Below are 23363 nucleotides of genomic sequence, written 5' to 3' on the forward strand. Positions count from 1 at the left end.
ATTTTTATCCTCTTTTTCAATTTTCATCCGATCATGCACAACAACTGTCCCTGCCTCTCTGTAGGTGTATGACAGTGTGTTAATGCTCACAACGAGACTCTACAGCTTAAAAGTAAGACGGCACATCTATCTCAACCCTACATTGCTCTTCAGATTATCAAGTTTTGTTTCTTTTTTTTTTCCTGTTTGTATGGATATGGGATTTTATGTAAGAAGGAAAAAAGTAAACGGTGCTACCGCTTTTGCAGGCGATCATCGCCCAACAGGACAGCAGGATTGAGCTGCAGCAGGCTTTCCAGGCAAAGAACAAACAGCCCGTTCGTCACTATACCAACGTGCTGCTGGAGCAGGAGAAGCAGCGCAGCTTGGAGAAGCAGAAGGAGGAGCTAGCCAACTTGCACAAGCTGCAGACCCAGCAACGAGAAGAGCAGCAGCGCTGGGAGAAGGAGAGGGAGCGGCAGAGGATCCAGATGGAGGTTCAGGAGACTGAGCTGAAACAGAGGGAGGAGGAGTTCACGAGAAGGGAGGAGATTCTGAACAAAGACAAGTCGGAGCTGGAGAGACAGAGGGACAGCTACCAGCAGGACCTGGAGAGACTGAGGGAGTCCACGAGAATAGTGGACAAAGAGAATGAGCGCCTGTGTAAGGAGAAGGACCGCTTGGAGAAGCTGAAATTGAGGCTCCTCCCAAATTCAGGACATTATGATGACCCTGCAAAAGTGAGGAATTACTTGCATAGTTATGTAATCATAAGTCTTTTATTTTCCACCCAAAAAATTTTTTGGAACATTATATTTATACATCTATACCAAAGTGTTAACAGGAAGGGAAACGTTAAAGCATTATTTCAGAATTGGGCAGTTTTTTGCTCTTTTGCTCCCCCTACAGTTGTGGGCTGAAACGCAATCGTTGTGAAATCAAACGGAACCGTGTACATGCACAACTATACACGCAAATTTGTTAACATGTTTTAGAGGCTGACAAAATACGCCTCCGGAAGCCACCAAATATGTCAAGAGACAAGCTAGTGTGGCGTTACAGGACTGAAAAAGAATAACACTGCATATTTTTTTTTTTTTTTTTTACATACTATGATATGCTGTATATGATGAACAAACACAAAGGAGTCCAAAAAAAATGTGGAATACAATCAGCTTGTTCCGATTTACATTTTTGAAGGATTTGAATGTAGCGTATGTGTAAAATCGATACATGTGCAACATAATGTACATTGTATATGTCACAGTCCTGTGTGTCACAAGATAGCAGAGAACATTTTAAAAGGCTGCAAACGTCCCCGACGTCGGGGTGAAACTTTCTAAAACCGACCAAACATTTTTACTTGAGAAGAACTCATTGCCACGTTGGCCTGAAACAGAACTGAGGTGCTAACTTAGGCCTTACCTTTGAGGCTGATACCAGAACGATGTTTTAACTCTCATTGCTCTCTCAGATGAATGGCATAACACGGATGCACATGCTGCTGCAATGTTGTGTGTTTCCCATTAGTCATGTTGTGTAAATGTTTGGAGTATCTAGGGCTGTAATCTCTTATTTACAGTGATCGCATTCTTTCATGAATTTAAAGCCTCAGGTCGACAACTTCGTCAGCAGAGCCGACCAAAGCAAACGCGGCAGAACGAGAGAGAGAATGGGTTATTGCTTGCTGATAGTAACAATGGAGCTAACTCTTCACCCGTCTGTCATCAGGTGTTTTTTTTTCTTTGAGCTCTCTCCAGCAGGGAAATCTAATTGGATGTTTATTCTTGTCCCGTGTCTCATTCATACACTTTCTCATCTCCCTCACATCCTCCGGTAGCGTCTTCGGTCTCTTCGCTGCACCTGCCGCAGTGTCTTTTTTTGGTAAAAATGTGTTTTCATCTAGTTACTTGTGCATTACGTTAAACTGTAAAGCAAATTTCCGGGCAGGAAATCGAGGTTCTGAAGTGCCTGCGGGCGCTCCAGGGCGGTTTAAGGGCCGAAAATGTGGAAAGTAAAGGTTGACGTACTTCAAAACAAGTCAGAAGCACGTGGCTTTAAGGTTCAAAACTTCTCTAGCATTGCTTTAAATTGGTCCATACAGTGATAATAAGTATTCTGAAAGAGATGATCTGAGCCAGTTTAAGGCTGGTATTGACAATTTCCAGAAATTGAGAGAAGGGTGAGAATGATATAAAATAAATAATATATTGGAACATTAGATCGGTTCATTTAGCGTCTCAAGTGTCAGCGTTTTAACTATTTCTTCTTTTTTTTTTCCCAGTTCTGGAGTCTATCCGCTTACTCATCTTTCAGGGGGAGCATAGTGAACGGAGGTGGGACTCCGGCTGCTACTTCAAAGTCCCAAACCTTGTCTGTTAACGCCTTCAATCCCATGGAAATTCCTCCAAAGGTTCCGCCGCGCAAAGAGAGCATCAGCCCCCAGCCTTTCAAATCGGAGCTGCCCATGAAGCTGATCAGCACCACCAACCAGGTGCAGAAAGCTGCCGTGGTGCAGCAGAAGATCCCCACCAAGCTGGCGATGGCATCCAAAGGAAAGGAGAGGGGCTTTAAGGGGAAGCGGTCCCACCTGAGAACGCACAGTGCAGGTGTGGACTCGAGTTAACAGTGGCTTGTTATGAGTCAGTAAAAGGGTTGTGCTTTAAATATTACAGGCTAAAAGTTGTATGTACAATTTGAGAGAACTCTTATCACTTTGATTAACTGGAGAAACTTTTTCTAATGCTGAAATATTTACAGTAAAACTTGTTCATCAGCAGGAGCAGTTAAGTCACAAACTAAACTGTTTTGTTTATGCTGCCAGCTTAAATGGAGGGTGCTCTTTATGATCCGTTAAATCTCAGTCTTGTCTTTCTACCTCCAGCATCTATAGATGTGAGTCAGGTCCTGCCCATCCGAGTGGTGGGGAAAGAAGGAGGCAGTCTGAAAGCCGAAAGGAATGACAATCTTCATAGGAGCCTATATGCAGGTACCAAGAGAGAAGGATGAAAAATGTCGGTTTAAGATGGGTTTTTTTTCTTCTCTTTTTGGGAGGGGATATTAACGATCGCTCGTGGAAGATACGGTCGTTCTTTCCTTCCACCTACGTTGCTCCATGTCCCTTAACATTTCCATGAATGGGTTTGGAGCTGCGTAGTCTTGGGTTTAGGTAGAGGTTATGTTACAGTTACTGTAATAAAGAGAGTAGTGCCCATTAACCTTGGTACATTGTGAATTATCTTTCATGTCTGTGGGTGCAGATCATGTTTATTCTGTTGAAACAGAAACGGCTGAGACATGTTCACCATGACAGAACTAATTCATAAATGTTTCCGCCTTCCCTTACGCTCATCAATTTGTTTTTATTTTTAAGCGAAAAGGGCAGAGACAAGTGGACATAAAAAAGTCTAAAACAAACGTTGGTGTGAGAACAGCGAAGCCTTGGTACCTGGTTTATGGGTCAGCTGCTCCAAAACTTCTCTTAAGTTAAAATGACAAGAAACGCAGCATTGGTCTCGCAGGAGGATGCGTGCGGTAACTGTTTACAAGTTAACATAATCTGAACTTTATTTCTCTGAGAGTATATTATTAGTACAACATATTTATTAATTGTAAAACCTTTAAAACTCAAACTCGTGAGGAAGTTGCATGTTCTTTCTGCGCCTGCAGAGGGTGACAGAAATGCACGTCTTTGGCTCTGAAAATGTGAAGATTACGACTTACTGAACAGCTCCCCATTGTGGATGATGAGTGTAACCTTATGAATGAAAGCTTCTTTACTTTAGGAAACTTTCAGCAACACAGGCGATATACTGTTTAGTATTTCTTTTCCCCCGCAGATACCTTCAAGCCCCCGGGATCTCCCCACAGCGTAAGGACGTCTCAGTCCTTCAGCACAAGCAAGTGGAGCAGCAGCAGCACTCCACCACCTCCGCCACCGTTCCCCAAAGATGTCCTTCAAAAAGGAAAAGAAAAGGTAATATTCTTCTAATCATGACCCACAGACTGGAGTTGGGACGCGGCCCGTCCGGCATGCAGACTCGCTCACTCGGAGACGCAGACGGAGCTGTGAAAAGACGTTGTGCATGACTACAGGACGGTCCAGAACGAAGAGGCCGGCTCCGATTCTGGTTCTGTTTCAGTGGATAAAAGCTGATTGTGTTCAAATCGGCATGAAAACAAAGCAAAGATGAAGACATGCACATTTGTGGTAGAGGATGTGGACGAAAAGAGACGGAAGGAGCCGGGCCCATCTGTACTTTTGAAAAAGTTGTATTTTAAGCCAAGACTTTCATCACCGAAGTTTTTATCGTTTAAGTGTTTTAATTTGAAATGAAAGTAGATTTTTCTGTAACCCTTCGCAGCACTCGTCTTAAGCTTTCTCTTTAATTTAATTATAACCGCTATGACGTATGTACAGTATACGTTTAACAAGTTTACATCTGTGTAAATACCAAGTGCCAGACTGTTTTTATCTCAGTAATTCAGATGCATATTGAACTTTCTCCTGTGTGCCTGCTCCGCAGCATGAGTGCAGAAAAGGCTTGTTTGGAAAAAAAAAAAAGATTCTTATTAATTATTAATGAAAGAAAACCATCCATGTAAACAGAGGCAGTTTATGTACGTAGTGACTGTAATAAAATGGTTTCTGACCATCATTGCTCAGTAATATTCTGGTAAAATGAGACATTACAGGAGGTAAAAAGTAGTTGATTTTCTTACGGTTTTATGTGGATTGAAGGTGACTCAGAGTTACAGGCTCCTTTTATAAATGTGGCAAATCTCTTTACAGTATCTTCTTTTTGCGTACGGAGGAAGAAATAATTATGTATGAGGCTTCCAAATTTTGATGGCCCGTCTTTGCATCGAAACACGTCTTTAGGTCATCAGTGGATCACATGCCGAAGTCCAAGGGAAATCCAAATCCGTTCCTGCTAAAATCGAGGTAATTTAACATGGGACGTGCTGACTTTGAACGATCTGGAGTCTTTTGAACTTTAGCCTTTCATTTAAACCTAAAATTTTAGATGTAATTCGGCTGAATAATGATGAAATGTTACCTCATCTAAACATCCCAGCTCCAGACAGAGCCAAAAACCTCCACTTCAGAGGAAAAACGATGCGCTTAATGAAGGACCTTAGCTAAATCAATAGCATTGTTGTAAAGTGGAGTGTCACATAATCGCCATTATCTTATAAAATAGCTGGAAGCCAAAATCATTATTGGAACATAAAATTCAACTAATTGCTCAGCCCTCTGAATCACAGTAGCATCTCACAAAGAGACATTGTCTGTTTAATCCTTGTTGCTGCCGCTGAGCAGCCTGTGGAAACGTGAAGGGTTCAGACCCTCCTAACTAAGTCCAACAGCTGATTGCACAAGTTAAACGAGAGGCGGTGAGACGAGATGCACTGCTGTGCAAGCTAGTAAGCAAGGTTTGGTTTTTAAATGAAACGTCAGCTTTGTTAATGTATGAGGAAAGACGCGCACCCTGCGAGGTCCCTCAGACTGCTGCAGAGAACCGTCGGCACGTAATTCTGTACAGAATCAGGGCTGCAGAGTTTACTGGAGGGCCTGTATGAACAGGAAAAGTAGTCAGTGTATGCACAGGGAGGTGATGTTTGGGAAACTTCTCATTGTGTAACTGGACATTGTTGTTGCCCTGGGTGCTTTAAAGCCTTTTGGGTAGGTTTAATTAGTTGACCTGACTTAAAAATTTGTTCTTTTTATTGAGCAAAAACACAAAAATGAACTATTTAAGTGTCAGGGATTGCCACCTTTCTCCATTCTTGATGCTTTGCCAAATGTGTAACATTAAGATAATGACTAAATGATCAGCCAACGAATCAGTAATTTAACTCATTAGCCCGAAGCTCTTTGAGCATTTGAAATGTAAAACCTTTAAAACTCTGATTTACAGCTAACACAGGCGACTTTCATGCAGTTTGAAAAGTCTGTGAAGTGCCTTCATGCCTCTGTGTGCGTACACGCACAAACGGATCTCTTAAGATCTAATTTAGTGGCCTTGTGTCACATGTTATCAAAAGTGGAGGTTTGAGGGTCACTGTGTCGCGGCGGGCTGCTGCACGGCACAAAAGCAGACACTGTCAGTTGATCAGATAAGCGATCCACAGTAAATGGAAACTCTCAATCCTCCACTTTGAGTGACTGCGCCGAAGCCACAAAGGGGCTCTTTGTCAGGACAGCTGTCCGTCTCTGCGGAGCCTGAACAGTAGAGACTTTTCACAGCTGGAAAGCCACGATGAAAAGATGCATTCAGACTCAGGAACCGCGTCGGGCGTCGAGACATCCAAGTACTAACACAGATGAAATCCTGAATTCAAGCCATTCAAACAAATGTGGCACTTTTGCACAAGCTTTTACTCGTGGAGGATCCAAAGAATAACACATCAAATGTCAAATACAATGTCATTTTATTATATGAATTCCTCAACAGAGGCAACCGCTTGCTGATAATAAACTATACGAGTGAATGAAATAATGTCATGTCCTGGAAAGTCTGTGCCACTGAATGGGTGAGGGCACGCTTTCAGACATCTCAGCTGCCCTTATAATTTTTTTTAATTTTTTTTTTCCTTTAAATATCTTCTTTATATCTCATCTATTACACAGAAGGTGGTAAATCATCACAATAGATTAACCAGAAGTATATCTCAACAGGTAAACAGACTTTGGTGTTTCAACATTATGCCTTCAGGTCAGAAACGAGCTCTCAAAACACAGGCAGGATACCGAGTATACTGGTTATTACCTTGTTGTCCACTGTTTAAAACCTCTTTGTTTACACATAAACACATACATACATACATGAGCCAACAACCTGTTGGTCTATATGGATTAAAAAATATTGTGCAAATGCTTTTATACAAACCCTAAGAAGATGGTTAACACGACCAGTCACTCGCTCCTCATTTTACACATTAAACTGCAGCACATTTTGAGTACAGTACTCAAGTGTTTTGTTTTAAAAAGCAACTTTTACACCGAGCACATTCCACTGCAGCTCCCAACATGGACACAGTAAGGCCAAAACCAACTCTTAAGACAACACCAGTGATTATTGGGAGAACAAACTGCAGCGGTAAGCGAGTCGACTTCCACGCCATCGATAAAGTATTATATGTCGTACTCTAGTGTCATGTGAAAGGATCAAAACAACAGCATGCAAAATAAAATTCAACAAAAGTAGGATGAGTAAACAAAGAAACGCTTCAGTGGAAATATCAAATAAACCTTTGGGCTCAGTCGACAAATATGACAGCACCAGATTTTAAAGGGTATGAAACTCCTCAGCCGCCTCTGTGTTGTAACAGTTTATAATGTAGTGGATGAATACCGTTAAAAGAAAAGGTTATTTTCAGTTTACTTTAGTGCTTAAAAGCTTCCAAATCAGTCATTCACAAAGCAATCAGCTAAGAACACAGCCACCCCCAACACGTCTTCATTTATAAATTTATAACAAAGCAAATGCCTCAAGAAACTCCCGACCTCCGTTTCCCTAACTGGGACGGCTAATGGCATCTCTTCCCGTTCTGACGCCGGGCTGTAAAGCTCAGGCGCTCCGGAGAAATATTTGGTTCTTGAGTTGGGTGGCGAACGACAGCTCGCGGTGCCGGTTGGTAAACGTCTCCTCGCAGCTGGTGAGCTGATGGCTAACGCACAGGCCTGCTCAAAAAAACCCACTCACAATTGATCTTTGAATCTCCCGTTTCCTATTTTCACCTGAACTTTTGGCAATACGTAAAAACAGAGCTACACCTATTATTTACACTGATCTGCCAATCATTTGGTTTCTTTTTTTCCTTTTAGACACAGGAAATGGTTTTGACAAAGCCAAATATTAACACTTCAGTTTTCTTTCACGTTTGTCAAAAATGCTTCAAATCCGTATAACCCGGCAAGCTGTAATTTATACATTTTTAGAATATTTTTTTTGCTCATTTGCACAATTATCCAATTAAATGGTTGATGATGGTTCTGTTCACTGATGGATGACGGCAGCAAATAAACTTCTCCGCTAATCAAAGTCAGTTTGAATTTCACTTCTCATCCCTTTACAGATGAACGTGTTGAGGCTGGTTTTATACTTGGTAAGTCTGTCAGTCTCATTAGTGCCACGGCCACTCAAATAAGAATAAAACCCGCTCGCCTCTTCCCTTCGCACCAAGTGCAAGCGACAAACATCTGTACTTGAACTCGGCCCGCTGACTGAGACGCGCTGCAGAAGATGGGACAAATGAAACATGGGGAGTGAAATGGGGGAAATGCAGTATTCGAATTCGGTTCAGTTTGACTTGTTTTTCTCTCCGCCGTTCTCCACGGGGGGAGTTTCCTGAGGCGGCTGCTCGGGAGTGTCTTCGCTCTGATTGGTGGCTTCTGTGGTTTGTGGCTCCAGCTTAGCTGAGGGCCCCTCTGACTGCGGCTCTGCGGTTTGTGTGCAGTTGATTGGTGCGAGCGCTATGGGAGGCTGCGGGGGAGCAGAAAACAAAGTCTGTGAGAAGGTGCAAACGTGTTGGGACTGAAAATTTAAGAAGAACACAGAGGAACTGAAATACAAAAGACAAAGAACCAAACATATATATATATATAATATATATATATATATACACACACACACATATACATACAGTAATTCCTCTATCCGAACCCAAATGTCGTCAGAGGTATTCCCACAGAGGTTGTGAGGCCCATTAAGCCAGACAAATGAAACATGCTAACCAGAGCTAATACAGCTGTAATCACCCACTTCGCTTCATTATCACCAGCCTGTCAACCATGCAGAAAATGAGAAGTCCACAGCAGAAAGGAGCTTTAAGTGAGATTAGCGTGTTTTAATGGTGAGTGGAAAGTTGGGAACTCAGATGGAATACCTGCAGTGACATTCACAGACAGCTGAGCCCTCAGCAGACTAAAGCACCCACAGTAAAAATAAGGAGCAGCGATGGAGGGGACAGTGAAACAGAAAGAATAAAAAGGGGGGGGGTTACTCAACTTGAAATGCTACTTCACTCTGCATGTTATTTAACACTAGGATAGTTTTTAGTTTCTGTTGTTCCTTTTTTTTTTTTTTTGTCTTTTTTTGTTCTTCCGCAGCAGGCAGTCATATCAAACTGGTATTCACCACAAATCCACTTCCAGTCCAGAACTGCGGCAGCTCCCTGCGCCACAGCGCTACAGTGAAGCAGGTGAGCAGAGTGCAAGGCACCAGGTAGAGCAGGGCTGGCTGGCCCATCTGCATCACGGCCAGGGCCACGAAGGTGATCAGCAGGCCGATCCCGTACGCTGACAGGAGAAGGAGGAGAAGCGGGTCAGAAATGTCTGATTCATCTGTTCAAATGGAACCACGTCCACACTTACTCATGTTTGCAAATAAGTATTCTTTAACGTCCTCTTCTTCTTTTTCTTCTTCTTCTGTGTAATGACTTTTTCTGTTCCTCGTGGGTCAAAACCTGGGACGGGAACTGTGGTGACCAGTTTGGGTCCAACTGAACATTTACATGCAGGATTTCTAACTGCATTAGGTCAAACTTTCCTTATTTACCCATTTCCAGCAATTAGTGCACGATTTCAGAACGTGTTTACGTGTATGGTAAATGTCCCGTTTTGGTTCCACTAACAGTAACTTGAGATCCACTTTCTAAGACCACTCTGGGAAATGCTCTCGTCCACATATACCCGTGTTCTTATAGCAGTGCGGAGGGTAAATGCGTGTTTACACCTGGTGTGCTTCAGTGTAAACAGCAACGTCTCCACTGGAAATACTTTTTTTTTTTTTTTAAAGAAAACTGTATTTTCTGTGTTTAACTGACTCCATCACACCAGATGTGTCATTCACAAAAAAACTATTTTTCTTTGCTTGTGTTCTTTTCTACAGTGACACACTGCTGTGCCACATATTTTTCGAGCTAAAAACCTGTTGTTTAATGCAAAAGAGAGTCTCTTTCTGAACATCATGAGACACGTACAGGCTGTGATTGTACCGGACAGCAAAGATACTTATTTTACTTCTCCCTGTGTGTGTTTGTTTGCATACAGTGCGGGGAGATGAGATCCAACCACAAGTGGTCATAGAAAATGGATGACGAGACGCATTCAGTATCAGGTGTGAAAACGTGATTTGAAGGCAGAGGAGAATGAATTTTGTTCTTCACATCCCCACATAATGTCAAACCAATCTGAATGAGGTTAATCAGAACACTACAGCTGCATTCCACCAATTAAAACCCTCTCCAGCTCCGTGCACATGCACTTACCGATCGTACAGGCCACAAAGTAGATCCTGGAGGATTGTGTTAAAATGTCAAATCTATGACAGTATGCCACCAACAGACCTGACAGGGAAAAAAAAAACAGAAAGGCTGTGTCCAATATATTTCATTTTATATATATATATATATGGAATTTATTTATTTGACACATTAATTTATATTTATCACTATGAAGCATGCAGAACTGAACATAAAACACAGAAAACATTTCTGGTTGTGGTTGAAAAATCAAACACCATGATCAAATGAGCGGTTTGTGATACGATGACACACCTGGCACTAGAATATCCCCAAAGCCCAGGAGGGAGAAGGGCCGGTCACAAAGAGCCAGAGGTGAGGAGTTTAACCTCGGCACTTTGAGCACCATGGGAAGCTGGAGAAAATGCAAACGTTAGTCTAACTATCGGCTGCGTTATCGCTGGGCTGAGAGAGATTTTTGGAGCTGTAGGAGCGGGAGGACCGGCCTCGGTGAACTCACCTTTTCATGTGTGGCGGAGTCAGAAGGACCAGCCGCTACCTCCACCATTATACTTTCCCCACTCTGAAAAGAAAGCACGACGGTTCAAATGAGCATTCCAAAGCACAGCAGAGTCCGTACATGTTTAAACACCCCGTGTTTGACGTACCTTTGTGAAGAAGGGTGTAATAAATACGAAGAAAACATCATAGACAAACAGAACTGTCAGAAGTAAAGTGCAAGCCTGCAGGAGGGAGAAAAGTATCAGATGAGTTTACGGCATACTGATTTTGTTTTTGTACAACACAGCGAAACGTCTTTAAAAACGTGATCATGGTTTATATTTGTCAGCTCGTCTGTTGACCCACCTTGAATGTGGGCAGCCTGACTGTTTTGAGCATGTAGAGACAGAAGGCGATCCCCAGGGCGTCCTGCAACACCCACGCCCACCTGGAGGACGCATAACAAGAAGGTTTGTCAGCCAACCATCGTCACATTATACCCATTATGTCTTATCACGTACAGACGGGGAAGCGTTGCCATGGCGCCATCCAACACGTACTTATCGACACCTAGAACAATTTGGATCTAATCCCAAAATTCTTGGGTTTAGTGCATATGCTTTCCAAAAAAAAATATGTCTCCATATGTGTCTGTAGGGGAGCGATTTTGCACTCACTGGTCTTCGTTACGGAACACCACCCAGATGACGCTGACGCTGATGCAGAAGGCTGACAGCAGCAACATGCGGATCTGTGGCCGCTTGTGGAGGTACGGCAGGTTGTTCTCGGGGACCCTGTTGTCATAAGATGATTCAGTCGGCGCAACATGCAGTCACTGTAAGGCATGATTAATGTTGGCTGCTCTGGTAGGGCTGCAGCTCTACAATTCCTAACTACAAGATCACGTAAAGTATCAATAAAAAAAGGATGCAACGTCTTTGTCACCAAAAGACCGAACGGTTGCAGCTCTCACCATTTAATTCCTTCTAAATTGAATATTTAATCCACAAAGTACAGCTTTTTTTTTTTTTTTTTTTTTATAATTTAAAAACGTTTTTTGGTATTTTCCTTATAATTGTCAGAAAGCAGGCTGAATTCCCTAAAACCTGCTGCACACCTGCTGATGTAGCAGTCTCACCTGCACTTGCAGAAAGGTAGTCTCCTGACAAAAGGCCACAGGCAGCTGTGGAGGCCGACAGAGGACGCCAAACAGAAGATCCCAATGACCCAAATGGCTAAACGGGGAGGAAAGCAGGCAGGTTACTTCATACCGTCGTGTGAAAAACACTTTGTAAGCAGTCTTTCTCCTTAAATATTTGAATAGCGGCATCCCTTCCACCACTGTGAGGTCAGTGTGCTTTGAGAAAGTACAACAGCTACTAAGAAACATAAACATTCTCTGAATTTGCAAGAATCTTTTGTTTCCAACTTGAGCTAAATGGAGGTTATTATCTCATTCTGTTGCACCCAGATTTGCTCGGAAAGTTTCCGCCTTTTTACATGCATCTTACTCTGAACCCTGCACAGTTTTGTTAAGTGATAAGCTTCATTTTGACAACGCTTTCAAATCAATATAATAACCAGACACAAGATTTTCTGTCATTTTCTGCGCAACCACACTCAAAAACAGAAATAAATACTAGTAGTGATGCTATGTTTGTCGCACCCAGGTAATCGTAGTAAAAGTAGAGGAGCACCAGCATGTTGCAGCACATGACCACGAACACACAGATCATAATGGGGGTGACGTCCACGGTCTCCTCGTCTTGCTTCTCTGCGCCGTCGTCTCGTTTGTGCTTCATGTAACGTCTGCAGGAGAAAGGGGAGCCGTGATTGGAGGATACTTTGATAACTTTACAGAATAACTACCTCTAACTACTTAATAAGTACCTCTGCATGCTTGTTTGTTTGGACTGAACTGCAGATTATTTCTGAGGGTTGGTCAACCTGGAAAGCCACAGTCACTATTTACCACCATGTAGTTTGCTGACTGGCGCTTGCTTCCCTCCCCAGTTCAAAACATACAATCATAGTCCAAAATGTGTTTTGCAGTCCCCTGCATCTGAGACCCCATCTGACCGTACCCTCAGTCACCTTGGCAACTACGTAACAGAGGATGAACTCTGATTGGCTTATGCCAGTGAGTCACTCATGCAGCCTCAAATAAACAACACTGCCCTTTAAAGGGGTCGCAGCGATACAATGCAGGTTTGAAAAGGAGTTACAAACAAGAGGAAGTCAAACATTTATGCTTGTTTGCCAGGAAAAATCTGACTAATGCTCTCTGGAGATGCCTCTTACATTTAGTAGTTGAGATTTAAAACACTGTTCCGAAGCATTAAAGAGGAAAGTACAAAGTCCCCACAACCTGCATCACTGACGTTGCCTTTTTCTTCAAAAATTTAAACAGCCCTGGTCAGGGTGGTCGTTCCAGTTAAATGTTGAGAACTCCATTTTGAAATGTGCTTTCTGTGTGTGTACGGCTGTTTCTGTGCATGCTGTAACATAACATGAGGTCATGAGGTTTACTACACTGGATACAATGTTCGCTCACTTCTTGCTGTCCCTGCTGCCGGCCCAGTAGCCGCCGATGGCCACCGTTCCCACTGCCATCAAGAAGATGATCACCATGTTATAGTCCAACACCGGCTCACTGGGTGCATACATGGCAACCAGTCTTCCTTTTCCAAAGGTCTGTTAAATTGAGAAACAGATCATGTTAGGGTAACTGATTCTCAGTAGCCTGGAAAAACTGGTAACTTTTTCCAATAAAAAAAAAAAAGTCACAATCTGAAACTATGATTTCAGTCTCGTTATATACATATATGTGTATGTCGCTGTCTACTTTTTATGTTGGGAGAGCCAACAGTTTGACCTCACAGGTAACTGTAGTTTGCATGTTTAGTGGCCGACCCCTCACCTTACTTATGTCCAACATATCAGAGTAGCCCAGCAGTGCTACGGGAATATCAATCTCCTCGTACTGAGTCTTGTTCCCTGCTGGTGGAGTCTGGGAAAAAACAAAAAAAATATTTTAGTTTTTTGAAGGACCAAAATCAGTCTAATATGATGCTGAATGACCGCAAACTACAGTCTTACCAGTCTGTCCTTGCTGACTATAAGCAGGCCCTTGGCCCCGTTAATCTGGGCCAGGCGAACCTTTTCATAGAAAGTGCAGTTGCCCCTCATCACCATGGGGATGCGATTTGGGAAGCCTCCCTCAGGGACCTCAGAGGCCGAGCACAGGACCGACGTTGTCAAGTCGTAAATCTGAAGACGTGACTGTGAGACAAACGGGTTTGCATCATTAGTTCTAACAGGCAATAAAAGTGGAGATAAGTGGAGCATGTAGCTTCCTGAAAAAGATTTGTTAGCCATTCAACTTGTTAGAATTCTCATAAATTCTCACAGTTTAGTTACGCCTCTTGCGAATCGCATTGGGACTTACTGCTTTATTGAGGTCCTGAGGTAGACGTGCCCACTGCGAGTTGAAAAATATGCAGTAATCCTTCCCTTTGCTCTTGCCCTCATCACTGAAATGGGCCATGCCGTACTCTCCCACCACCTGTCAACATGAAAACAATGTCTGCATCACTGCACAGGTCCATGAAACATTTGTAACTTTGATTCTTCCATCATAGTCTTGCTCGATACTTCTGGCAGCAATTGAAAACCTTGTGATAACAAGGTTAAGAGTCATAAATGCTGAAAGAATTAGAGTCTGATTCTGATCTTTTGATAAAAGTGGAAAATTCAAAACGCATCCTTCAGCCAAAATGTGACATACTGCCCATTTGTAAACGATATTCAGAGTTCGAAGTTGTTTTTTTTTAAATGTTATCACCACCTGGAAATATAATGCAGTGCAGTTTGAGAGCACCACGAAATAAAGCCTAAAAAGCTCAACAATTCTCACCGGTATATGGCAACAGTTTACACTTTTAGGGCAATCAGGTACATAATCGTATAAGAACTAGTGTGACAGCCTAAAGCAAAAAATTTGGTTGTCAATCAAAAAGTAACTACCTGTTAACTAATTACTTGTAGACTGACTAGCGATACACTTATCAACCACTCCAATTCGGACGCGTTGTCATGTAACTAGAAAGATTAACACATTGTTGGTTCACTCTCAACTAAGTCTATTTTTGTGCTGTGATCCTATGAATCAGCGGTAATCCTTCTTAATTAATGTCATATCAAAATAAGATGTGTGGGTTTCCAGGGCCCATGGTGATGTCCGCAAGCTAACAGTCATAGCACGCGAGCTAATGCTGAATAAAACGGTTAGAAAAGATAACCTGTTTGTCAATCACATATTGCTATGCGACGGGGACGCACAAAAAAAAATCGGTTTTCGATTAAACAAACGTTATTTCTCTCACCTTCTGGATGAGAAAAGCGGTCCAAATCAGTGTTTTAGGGACCCTCATGTTGTTAGCTTGTTGTTGTTTCCCCCATCAACCAACCAACCAACCACTCCGCTCGAGCCGTTCAGCTCAGCTTGCCAGCTGTGAGACCAGACCACGCCCATATGGATGTTTGAAGTTTTTTATTGGCTACCACGGTTGAGAGCGAATTAGCACGACGCTGATTGGTCAATGTCAAAATCAGTCACAAACGCAAAAATTAAAGCTTCGATTAGTAAGCAGAGTGCAGTCTTTTACTTGTAGCCTATGGCATAATACACATTTACAGAATATACTCTTTAAATTTTTTTATTTATTTACATATGAATCAGCACATAGGATCTTTTTGTTTGTGTGTGTGTGTGTTTTCGTATCGTTAAAGCGTATATTTTGTATTTTCCATTATAAACACATATGTGTATACTTTAAATTTAGGCCTATGATTTTACTCATTCTTTCCATTCGTGTTTTTCAGATAAAGCTTTTCTGGTACTTGGATAAAATTAATAATAGGCTACGAATAAAAGAGATTTAGAGAAACGTCTATATTAAACTAAACGTTCAGTTTCCACATTTGTATCTGTTGTAATCCAAAATCTCGTCCGTTTGTTATCAGTCCCTGGTGGTCTAGTGGTTAGGATTCGGCGCTCTCACCGCCGCGGCCCGGGTTCGATTCCCGGTCAGGGAACATATGTTTTAGTTATCATGATTAACATTCTGCTCAGCTCTAAATTACCTATAATTAGCTATAACTTCCTCCGAAACTCTGTGTAAAAACTTCGTTTTAATAGACTCGTGTCCTTTCCAGACATTAACTCACTCATATAAGCTCAAACTGAAACATCACCATATCGTTCTTCCTAATTGTGTCGCCTCTGTCATTTGCTCTTTGTTGCTCTGAGTGTGTTCCTTCTTTATTCTTCGCAGCTGCATGCTCGATCTTGTTATTGACGAACTGCAGCGGGTCGATCTCTCAGCATGACGTCAATCCATATGTTCCTCCTTCTGCCAGATTTTTACCTGCATCAAGTCTTGAAGAGCTACATCAACGCTGGAAGCTGAACCATTTCAAACTTCACAATAAGGTTTTTTTAATGGAAGTTTTTCTGTGCCATGGGAGTTTGAATACGAATTTCTAATATTGAAGTTGAATTTTTTTCCACTGAAATTTTTGAAGTTGAATTTTTTTACACTGTTGGTTTTTCAAATTCAAAGTCTGATTTTGATGCCGTAAAAATTCAATATTAGAAATTCGTTTTCAAACTCTGATGGCACAGAAAAACTTCCATATTTTTTCTTTGACTGGGTTTTGGTGGTGGTGGTGTAACGTTTTATTAGATCTCTTGAATTTAAAGTCTCTCATTGAAATACAGAAAAACATCTAAAGGTAAATCAGTCATCAGAAATTCTACATTAGGACCAAACACTATTTATTCAGAATGAGTATCTTGAGAATGTCGGTGAGAATCAAATCTTTTTGAAAAAAAATAGATAAACCTGACAAGTTACGAAGACGCTACAAAAGTAAAATCACATACAACATGTGTTATTGACATTAAAATAATGCAAAATGTCTGTGAATATGTAGCACACAGACTCTCGAATATAAATATGAACAATACAAATTGTTTTATACTGATCAGCTCTTCATAAAAAAAATACTTTCTTTACAACAAATCATACCAGTTCTTTACATTGGAAGTGTTTCTTGTGTATGACTGCCTGAGCCGCCTGACATTACTTTTCTAAGACCTTTACTGTGAAAGGAAATACCGGAAGTATTGATGACTTTATTCATGTTAGCTTGATGCTACTCCATCTGGAGTTTCACGTTCAGACTCTTGGATGAGGAATGCAGTTCCTGTAACCAGCCTTACTGTGAGTATCCGTTGTCGTAATGCCTTCGCTTTTATGCGGATAAAGGCCAAAATAAGTTTTGTGTTTTTGGGGAAATGTTTGTCATTAAAGAAGAACCATTTTAAAACAGCTAGAGTCGGTGTTCAACGGTAACGTTAGCTAGTTAACCAGCTAAGCTAGCTACCTTCCGCGGTCGGGACTCGCTTGAGTTTAACTCCTGACATGACATCCTCATTAAGTTAACAGGATGTACATTTGGGCAGACTTTCTTGGTGTGTTTGCGGAGGGAAGTTCGTCCATCATAGTGTTTAAAAAAAAAAAAAAAAAAAAAATTAATGGTAGTTCATGGGAAAAAGTCTCCGCTGCCTGTTCAGATCATAAAGTTCCTGTGAAGCAATGAGTTTACAGCTAGATATTCTTTTAGTTTTACTGTCTTTATACCGTTTATTTACATACATCTCAACGAATCAAAGGAAAGAAAGAAAAAAAAAGAAACATGTCTGTGTTGACAAATCCCAGTCCCTTTAACTTAGTGAGATAGCTGAACGGGAGAAGGAGATGATGTAAGTAGGACTGGTATGCAAAGGTCTGACATCAGCCTCAGTCAGTCTGAAAACTAAAGCTGTGTTTACACGGACCAAATAAGGAGGAAAGCCAAGTTAATAAGAGATGGATTGCCATTTGGGCCGAGCATTGTTGTGTTGCCTTATTACAGGCTGCCATTAAAGGCTAGACCTACTAATATGAAATTGTTTTGAGGCTTTGTGATGTCTGACAAATGCCCACTGAAGTCACTGCTGGTGTCCTTCTCTTTTTCATTGCAGGAAGTCTCAAAGCATCCTCCTATCATCATTTCGAGTCAGCAGAACCATGGCTGGCTTCAGGCAGGAGGACGTTGAGCTGTATTATGAGATGGAGGAGGAACTTGGCAGGTATGTATCGCTGATTTCCTGTCCTCCAGCTGTTGACCCAAACATGCGTCTCAGGTGTTGGATCGCACTAAACGCACGCTTTCCAAACACGTTATGGTATTTTGAGATCTCTTTTAGCTGCATAATTGAACACAAATGGTCATTTCTCTGATTATCTGTGTACGTAACGCTCCATAGATAATGACAGACGTGAGTATGGGGTACACATACGACGTCAGGTCCCATAAAGTTGATAGAGCGGTCTGTCCAAAACCTGTGATCAGGAGAGAGCCAAAACACTTTGTCTTCATTTTGTGTCGGACGCATATCAAGTATCATTTTCTGTCGTTTTATGCTTGGCTGGACAGTATGGGGAATGAGTCATCGTTTTTTCTCTAAATTAAATCCACCTCTCTACTGTAGTTACTGTTTTCTGCAGTAATGCAGCAAATGTGTGACGTCAGTGCACCTCTGCTGTGGTGTGGTGTCAATGAAGGGAAGGCCACTCAAAAGCTGCACAGTTGATACTTTTTCCCCCCCTTTTTTTTTCTTCTACCTTTTGGATATTCAATAATAAAACGAGGCTCATTACCAAGTAATTTTACTCATAATATTTGAACAAATCTGGGCTTTTTGGGATCAGATCACTATCCCTGAGATCTACATCTGGGGGCTTATTTACGAAACAACTTAAGTCGAACAAAAATCTAAAGGAAAAGAGTTGTTAATGGATGCATTTGACATTTGAGTTTGGTTTTCTTGTCTATTACTGGACATCTTCACCTCCTCAGGCTGATTAAGATTAAGATAAATCACTCTTTGAGTTTAATTGTCACCTCAGTTGTGTCGTGGTCACAAGCCAGAAGAAACATTTGGAAGCAGTGATTGGTCGAGGTTTAAAAAGTGATCAATCCCATCACAAGTTATCATGGCCTAAAGTCAGACATTGACTCTCTAACCAGCACCCAATGATTAGGTCAATATAAAGATAAATATGGTTTTGTCTTTTTTATTAATTCAGCGGACAGTTTGCCATCGTCCGTAAGTGCAAGGAGAAGAGCACAGGTGTTGAATACGCAGCTAAGTTCATCAAAAAGCGACGGCTGTCGTCCAGTCGGCGGGGGGTTAGCCGCGAGGAGATCGAGCGTGAGGTCAACATCCTGCGGGAGATCCAGCACAGCAACATCATCACCCTGCACGACATCTTCGAGAACAAGACAGACGTGATCCTGATCCTGGAGCTGGTGTCGGGAGGAGAGCTGTTTGACTTCCTGGCTGAGAAGGAATCTCTGAGCGAAGAGGAGGCCACGCAGTTTCTCAAGCAAATCCTGGACGGCGTTTATTACCTCCACTCCAAACGCATCGCTCACTTCGACCTGAAGGTGAGCAGTATGAGGGGAAGCGGAGGGAAGTTGGTGAGAAGCTTAGTGTAGGTGCTAGCAGAGGTTTCTCTTTTTGTTGATCATTTACACGAAACAGGGCCGATGAAGACTGTGTTTAAAAACCATAAGAAATAAAGAATATTTTTGTGCCGAATGGTGGCTACAAGATACACAGGAGACAGTTTTCTTTCATGATCGAAGTTGATACAGGAACCAGAAACTTGGTGGCTTGTTTGATTATAGCAACAGACGAATAAAGAATAGAAACTGTTCAGGCAACCGATGATATAACGTGTTTAGTTTAAAGACGAATAGTTGAACCAACCAACCAACCAACCAAAGTTAAGGTCACACACGACCAAAGAGAAGCATCAAACTTTCCTTACATTTCTTCGTCCTATAACTCTGTTTTTTTCCTCCCAGCCCGAGAATATCATGCTGCTGGACAAGAACGTGCCCAACCCCAGGATCAAGCTGATTGATTTTGGGATAGCTCATCAGATCAAAGCAGGAAATGAGTTTAAGAACATCTTTGGAACTCCAGAGTTTGTCGGTAAGAGCCTGTGCACTTCTAAATGTTGAGATCACTGTGGTCGTGGAGGCCCGTGTGTTAAACCCTCTGAGTGGATGCTCGCGTGCCTCAGCTCACATCTGGTTCGAATTAAAGCGTTCATTCCTGTGTGTTTTACAGCGCCAGAAATAGTCAACTACGAGCCGCTTGGCCTGGAGGCAGACATGTGGTAAGATGCCACCTTTTTTTTTTTTTTTAAATTCGCACCATCAAAAGCTGTAAACTGAGCCGTCTGACAGGTTTCACTCATCCTCACTCTTCTGTTGTGCAGGAGCATCGGAGTAATCACATACATTCTGTGAGTAACGCTTCACGTCGCGACACCGTTGAATCACTTCACCCTCAGTCATGTGAGGTCTAAAGCAAAGTTTCCATCTTTGTTAGGTTGAGCGGGGCGTCTCCATTTCTGGGCGAGACCAAGCAGGAGACTCTGACCAACATTTCTGCTGTCAACTATGACTTTGATGAAGAGTATTTCAGCAACACCAGCGAGCTGGCCAAAGACTTCATACGCCGCCTGTTGGTCAAGGACCCAAAGTAAGAATAGCCTCATATTGTCTACCATTTTATGCATTTTCATCTCATTAAGTATTTGAAGAAATCCACATTCATGGTGATATAACTGATCTTGAATTATTCTCTCATTTGTGAAATGCATTTTTTGGGGTTAGTAAATCTCATCGATCTTAGATTTATAAACATGACTAAGTCTCCCCGTTCAGACTTTTTCCCTCTGATGAATGATTTTCTTTTGTAGGAAGAGAATGACAATCGATGACAGTCTTGAGCACCCCTGGATTAAGGTGGGCATTTATATATTACTATTGATCGAACGGTCTCATTTAATTTGATATGAAGTGCTCGGCCACCGAGGTATTTGTTTATGTAAAGAAACTTGTTTTGTCCTTTTACTTCTGAGATTTATTCAAGGCCAAAGCTTCTGATAGTTTGAAGTTTTGCTTCTTTGTGACTTTGTTATTCTTGTGTTGGCCTCAGGAGATTGATATTCAGCATTTGGTTTATACGTGTTTGCTATCAGCCTTTAAACAATAAAGCACATTTCTAAATGTTTGTGCCCACATAGCAATCAGTTAAGCAGCGTTTATCTCTGGGTGTTTGATGTCTTTGTTCTGCAGCTTTACTCTCATCTTTGAGCTTATCACTTCCATTTTAGACCTTTCAATTCTTTCTTCTCCAGGTGATCAAGAGGCGGAACGTACGGCAGGAGGAGAGAGATCACAAGACCGAGCGCCGGCGCCTGAAGACCACTCGTCTGAAGGAGTACACCATCAAGTCCCACTCCAGCATGCCTCCAAACAACACTTATGTAAACTTCGAGCGCTTCTCCCAGGTGCTCGAGGAGATCGCCGCGGCAGAGGAGGGCCTGAAGGAGCTGGAGCGCAATCAGCGCTCGTGCCAGGAGGACGTAGCAGCGCTGCTGTCCATATACGAGGAAAAGGAGGGCTGGTACAAGGAGGAGAACCAGATCATCTCTGCCGACCTGAGCCACATCCGCCATGAGCTACAGCGCACACAGGCCCAGCGCAAGAAGTGCCAGGAGGACGCCCGGCTGACCATGCAGGCCGCCAACATACTAAAGCGCAAGTTCGGGCGTCTGGAAAACCGCTACGAGGTTCTGGCTGAGCAGGTGGCCTCTGAGGTCCGCTGGGTAGAGGAGCTGGTTAAATCCATATCTGCAGAGAAGGGCACCCTCAGCTCTGGCAGCATGCCCTGAGCCGGGCTGCAGTCCAGCAAAGACATTTTCATTTTCCAATCTCATCCTGCCTGCCTGCTCTGTCTGCGCGCTGCACGCTGAAGTTTGATCGGGTCAGTCGTCATCTACAGCTGCGAAAAATGTCCCACTATTTTTATGTCACGCTATACAGAAAGGGCAAGAAGAAGACAGGCAGTACATTACAGCTGTTCCCTCACCAGAAGGCTCATTCCTGTGTTTTTATTCATTAATTTATCATTTTAGCTGTTACATTGTGTACTGTAATTCAGCAGCCATTGTAAACTAGAGTAGAAATGCATTCATTTATTTTATTTTGCCTGGTTATCATTTTTAAAACCTAATCTTAAGTTTTGTAGTTCTTTAAATGGGATTGACATCCATGTGTTTGTCTCTGCCTCAAGTTGCAGACCGCTTATGTGAGAATCGACTCATCATACGTGCAGTAACACGTTTGTGAGGCATTCAGGGGTATTTATTTATATGGTTACATGCATTTTAGTTTTGACTTCAGCCGAGATTGAACTTCTCTCATATGATGGGACAGAGCGTTGACTTTGAATGATGCAATAAAGGTAAACCCTCAGCAGGGTAAAATCATGCTATTTCTTAAGGCATTTCCTGGAAAGTCACATTTATAAGTTCTCGATTTAAATCAAGCACATTCAGCTCATCGCCTGAAACTAGTTCTTAGCATAGGGAATAGTTTTAATTTGACACATAATTAGCTCCAAAATGTTTTTATTTTTGCCCGGGAAGTGTCTCTGATAGTAATTTGGGAAAATCACTCTGAATTCCCAAACTTGTTAAATCAACCAGATACGAGAATGTATAAAGTTTTCTTTGCAGTGCCTGAAAACTGATTGACCTCATTTGCCTCTGAGTGCTCATCTGCCATCAAGTTAACGACATTTCAGTCACTCCAGCATAAATGCTAAAAGTCTTGAAATGCTACAGTTTTTTGCACAGTAGCCTTCTAAACCAAATAGTGCGCATGGACTCGTCCTCTGTACATATCGTAACTTTGCATTCATCCCTGCACACTTGAAACATTCCATTGACAAGTTTCACATCCAGCTGACACATTCCCTGCGTACAGCACAGAGAGCCTGTTGTGTAGTCTGTAGTGTTTTTCAGTAGAGAAATGTAATCATTTGCACTTAATTCATTAAAGCAGAGTTCTACAAATATATTTTAATCTGCCTCTTGACTTGAGAGAAAGCTGTAAAGACCATCTGGGCTTGTTTCAAATAAACAGTTATTACTCAAGCGAGCTGTTTCTGTGTGGATTTCTCTTGAACTTCGGTCTATAAACTTTGGATTGCTATTCATGCGGGAGGAAATATCCCATTGTGGCAACTGTCCTGTTACAGGCAATAAACATCTTCTTGATACAGATAAGTAAATAAGAGTTATGGGGTCGGGATATATCAATATGTTTCTGATCGTACGTGTTTTGTGATGTCTAATGAGTCACTTTAATCGCCTCTCAGAGGCAGCTTGTGCCTGAAAACAAATCATCCTTCACTTCTTACTCCAAAAGTAATTTTCTTTATTCGTTTTTTTACTACAGTACAGAAAACTGATTCGAATGTACTAAAGATACACTTTGTTGGGATGAGCTTTGATAACAAAGCTGTAGTGGCACTCATATGTTAGTAATTTTATCATTTTGATTCGAATGCTGTGTCTTGACTAATTTATGCAAATTACAGTGTGCAGGTGCCAAGCTCTGATTGGATGAAACCCCGAGCGATCTCTGATTGGCTACCT

The 23363-nt window shown here is 42.0% G+C and overlaps 3 protein-coding genes and 1 non-coding gene across 6 annotated transcripts in view; 3 read left to right on the forward strand and 1 right to left on the reverse strand.

Annotated features, from left to right (window-relative positions):
* arhgef18a (rho/rac guanine nucleotide exchange factor (GEF) 18a) overlaps positions 1-8027 on the forward strand; it is a 21261-nt gene extending 13234 nt beyond the window's left edge. For both annotated transcript variants that reach the window (XM_075483030.1, XM_075483031.1), the window contains exons 16-20: positions 65-112; positions 249-719; positions 2264-2588; positions 2864-2968; positions 3819-8027. In XM_075483030.1, the coding sequence (XP_075339145.1) occupies positions 65-112; positions 249-719; positions 2264-2588; positions 2864-2968; positions 3819-3970 (1101 nt within the window). In that variant the 3' untranslated portion in view covers positions 3971-8027. The remainder of the gene's footprint in view (positions 1-64; positions 113-248; positions 720-2263; positions 2589-2863; positions 2969-3818) is intronic.
* On the reverse strand, positions 6398-15218 carry sppl2 (signal peptide peptidase-like 2). Of its 2 annotated transcripts, none has more exons than XM_075483032.1 (15): positions 15114-15218; positions 14177-14293; positions 13828-14010; positions 13649-13738; positions 13283-13422; positions 12395-12537; positions 11867-11963; positions 11406-11522; positions 11095-11176; positions 10896-10970; positions 10748-10810; positions 10543-10642; positions 10255-10332; positions 9123-9283; positions 6398-8468 (listed from the first exon to the last, which is right to left on the reverse strand). In XM_075483032.1, exons 1-15 carry the CDS (start codon positions 15159-15161, stop codon positions 8286-8288), a joined length of 1677 nt encoding a protein of 558 aa, XP_075339147.1. In that variant the 5' UTR covers positions 15162-15218; the 3' UTR covers positions 6398-8285. The 2 variants fall into 2 exon arrangements, 1 of the variants encoding a protein (XP_075339147.1); XR_012772824.1 differs by having other exon boundaries at positions 8379-8468; positions 8994-9283.
* Positions 15219-15753: 535 nt separating this feature from the next.
* Positions 15754-15825, forward strand: trnae-cuc (transfer RNA glutamic acid (anticodon CUC)). Its single transcript has one exon. It is a non-coding gene; the product is annotated as a tRNA-Glu (tRNA).
* Positions 15826-16935: 1110 nt separating this feature from the next.
* On the forward strand, positions 16936-22849 carry dapk3 (death-associated protein kinase 3). Its single transcript, XM_075483034.1, has 9 exons — positions 16936-17015; positions 17819-17926; positions 18927-19287; positions 19711-19840; positions 19979-20027; positions 20130-20156; positions 20243-20395; positions 20616-20661; positions 21057-22849. The coding sequence occupies exons 2-9, from the start codon at positions 17865-17867 to the stop codon at positions 21591-21593; spliced, it is 1365 nt and encodes a 454-aa protein (XP_075339149.1). The 5' UTR covers positions 16936-17015; positions 17819-17864; the 3' UTR covers positions 21594-22849.
* The last annotated feature ends 514 nt before the right edge of the window (positions 22850-23363 follow it).

The sequence above is a fragment of the Odontesthes bonariensis genome, chromosome 14 (genome assembly GCF_027942865.1).
Source record: "Odontesthes bonariensis isolate fOdoBon6 chromosome 14, fOdoBon6.hap1, whole genome shotgun sequence".
Classification (NCBI taxonomy): domain Eukaryota; kingdom Metazoa; phylum Chordata; class Actinopteri; order Atheriniformes; family Atherinopsidae; genus Odontesthes; species Odontesthes bonariensis.

What these genes read in the sequence shown, in the direction of transcription:
- dapk3 (XM_075483034.1), top strand. Translation starts at nt 17,865, where the DNA reads ATGGCTGGCTTCAGGCAGGAGGACGTTGAGCTGTATTATGAGATGGAG. An exon ending in TGGAACTCCAGAGTTTGTCG is followed by an intron (nt 19,841 to 19,978) that starts GTAAGAGCCTGT and finishes TGTGTTTTACAG; the next exon opens with CGCCAGAAATAGTCAACTAC. An exon ending in CTGTTGGTCAAGGACCCAAA is followed by an intron (nt 20,396 to 20,615) that starts GTAAGAATAGCC and finishes TTTCTTTTGTAG; the next exon opens with GAAGAGAATGACAATCGATG.
- sppl2 (XM_075483032.1), bottom strand. Translation starts at nt 15,161, where the DNA reads ATGAGGGTCCCTAAAACACTGATTTGGACCGCTTTTCTCATCCAGAAG. An exon ending in CTCAGGACCTCAATAAAGCA is followed by an intron (nt 14,011 to 14,176) that starts GTAAGTCCCAAT and finishes TTTGTCTCACAG; the next exon opens with TCACGTCTTCAGATTTACGA. An exon ending in CTACCTTTCTGCAAGTGCAG is followed by an intron (nt 11,523 to 11,866) that starts GTGAGACTGCTA and finishes TTATGACAACAG; the next exon opens with GGTCCCCGAGAACAACCTGC.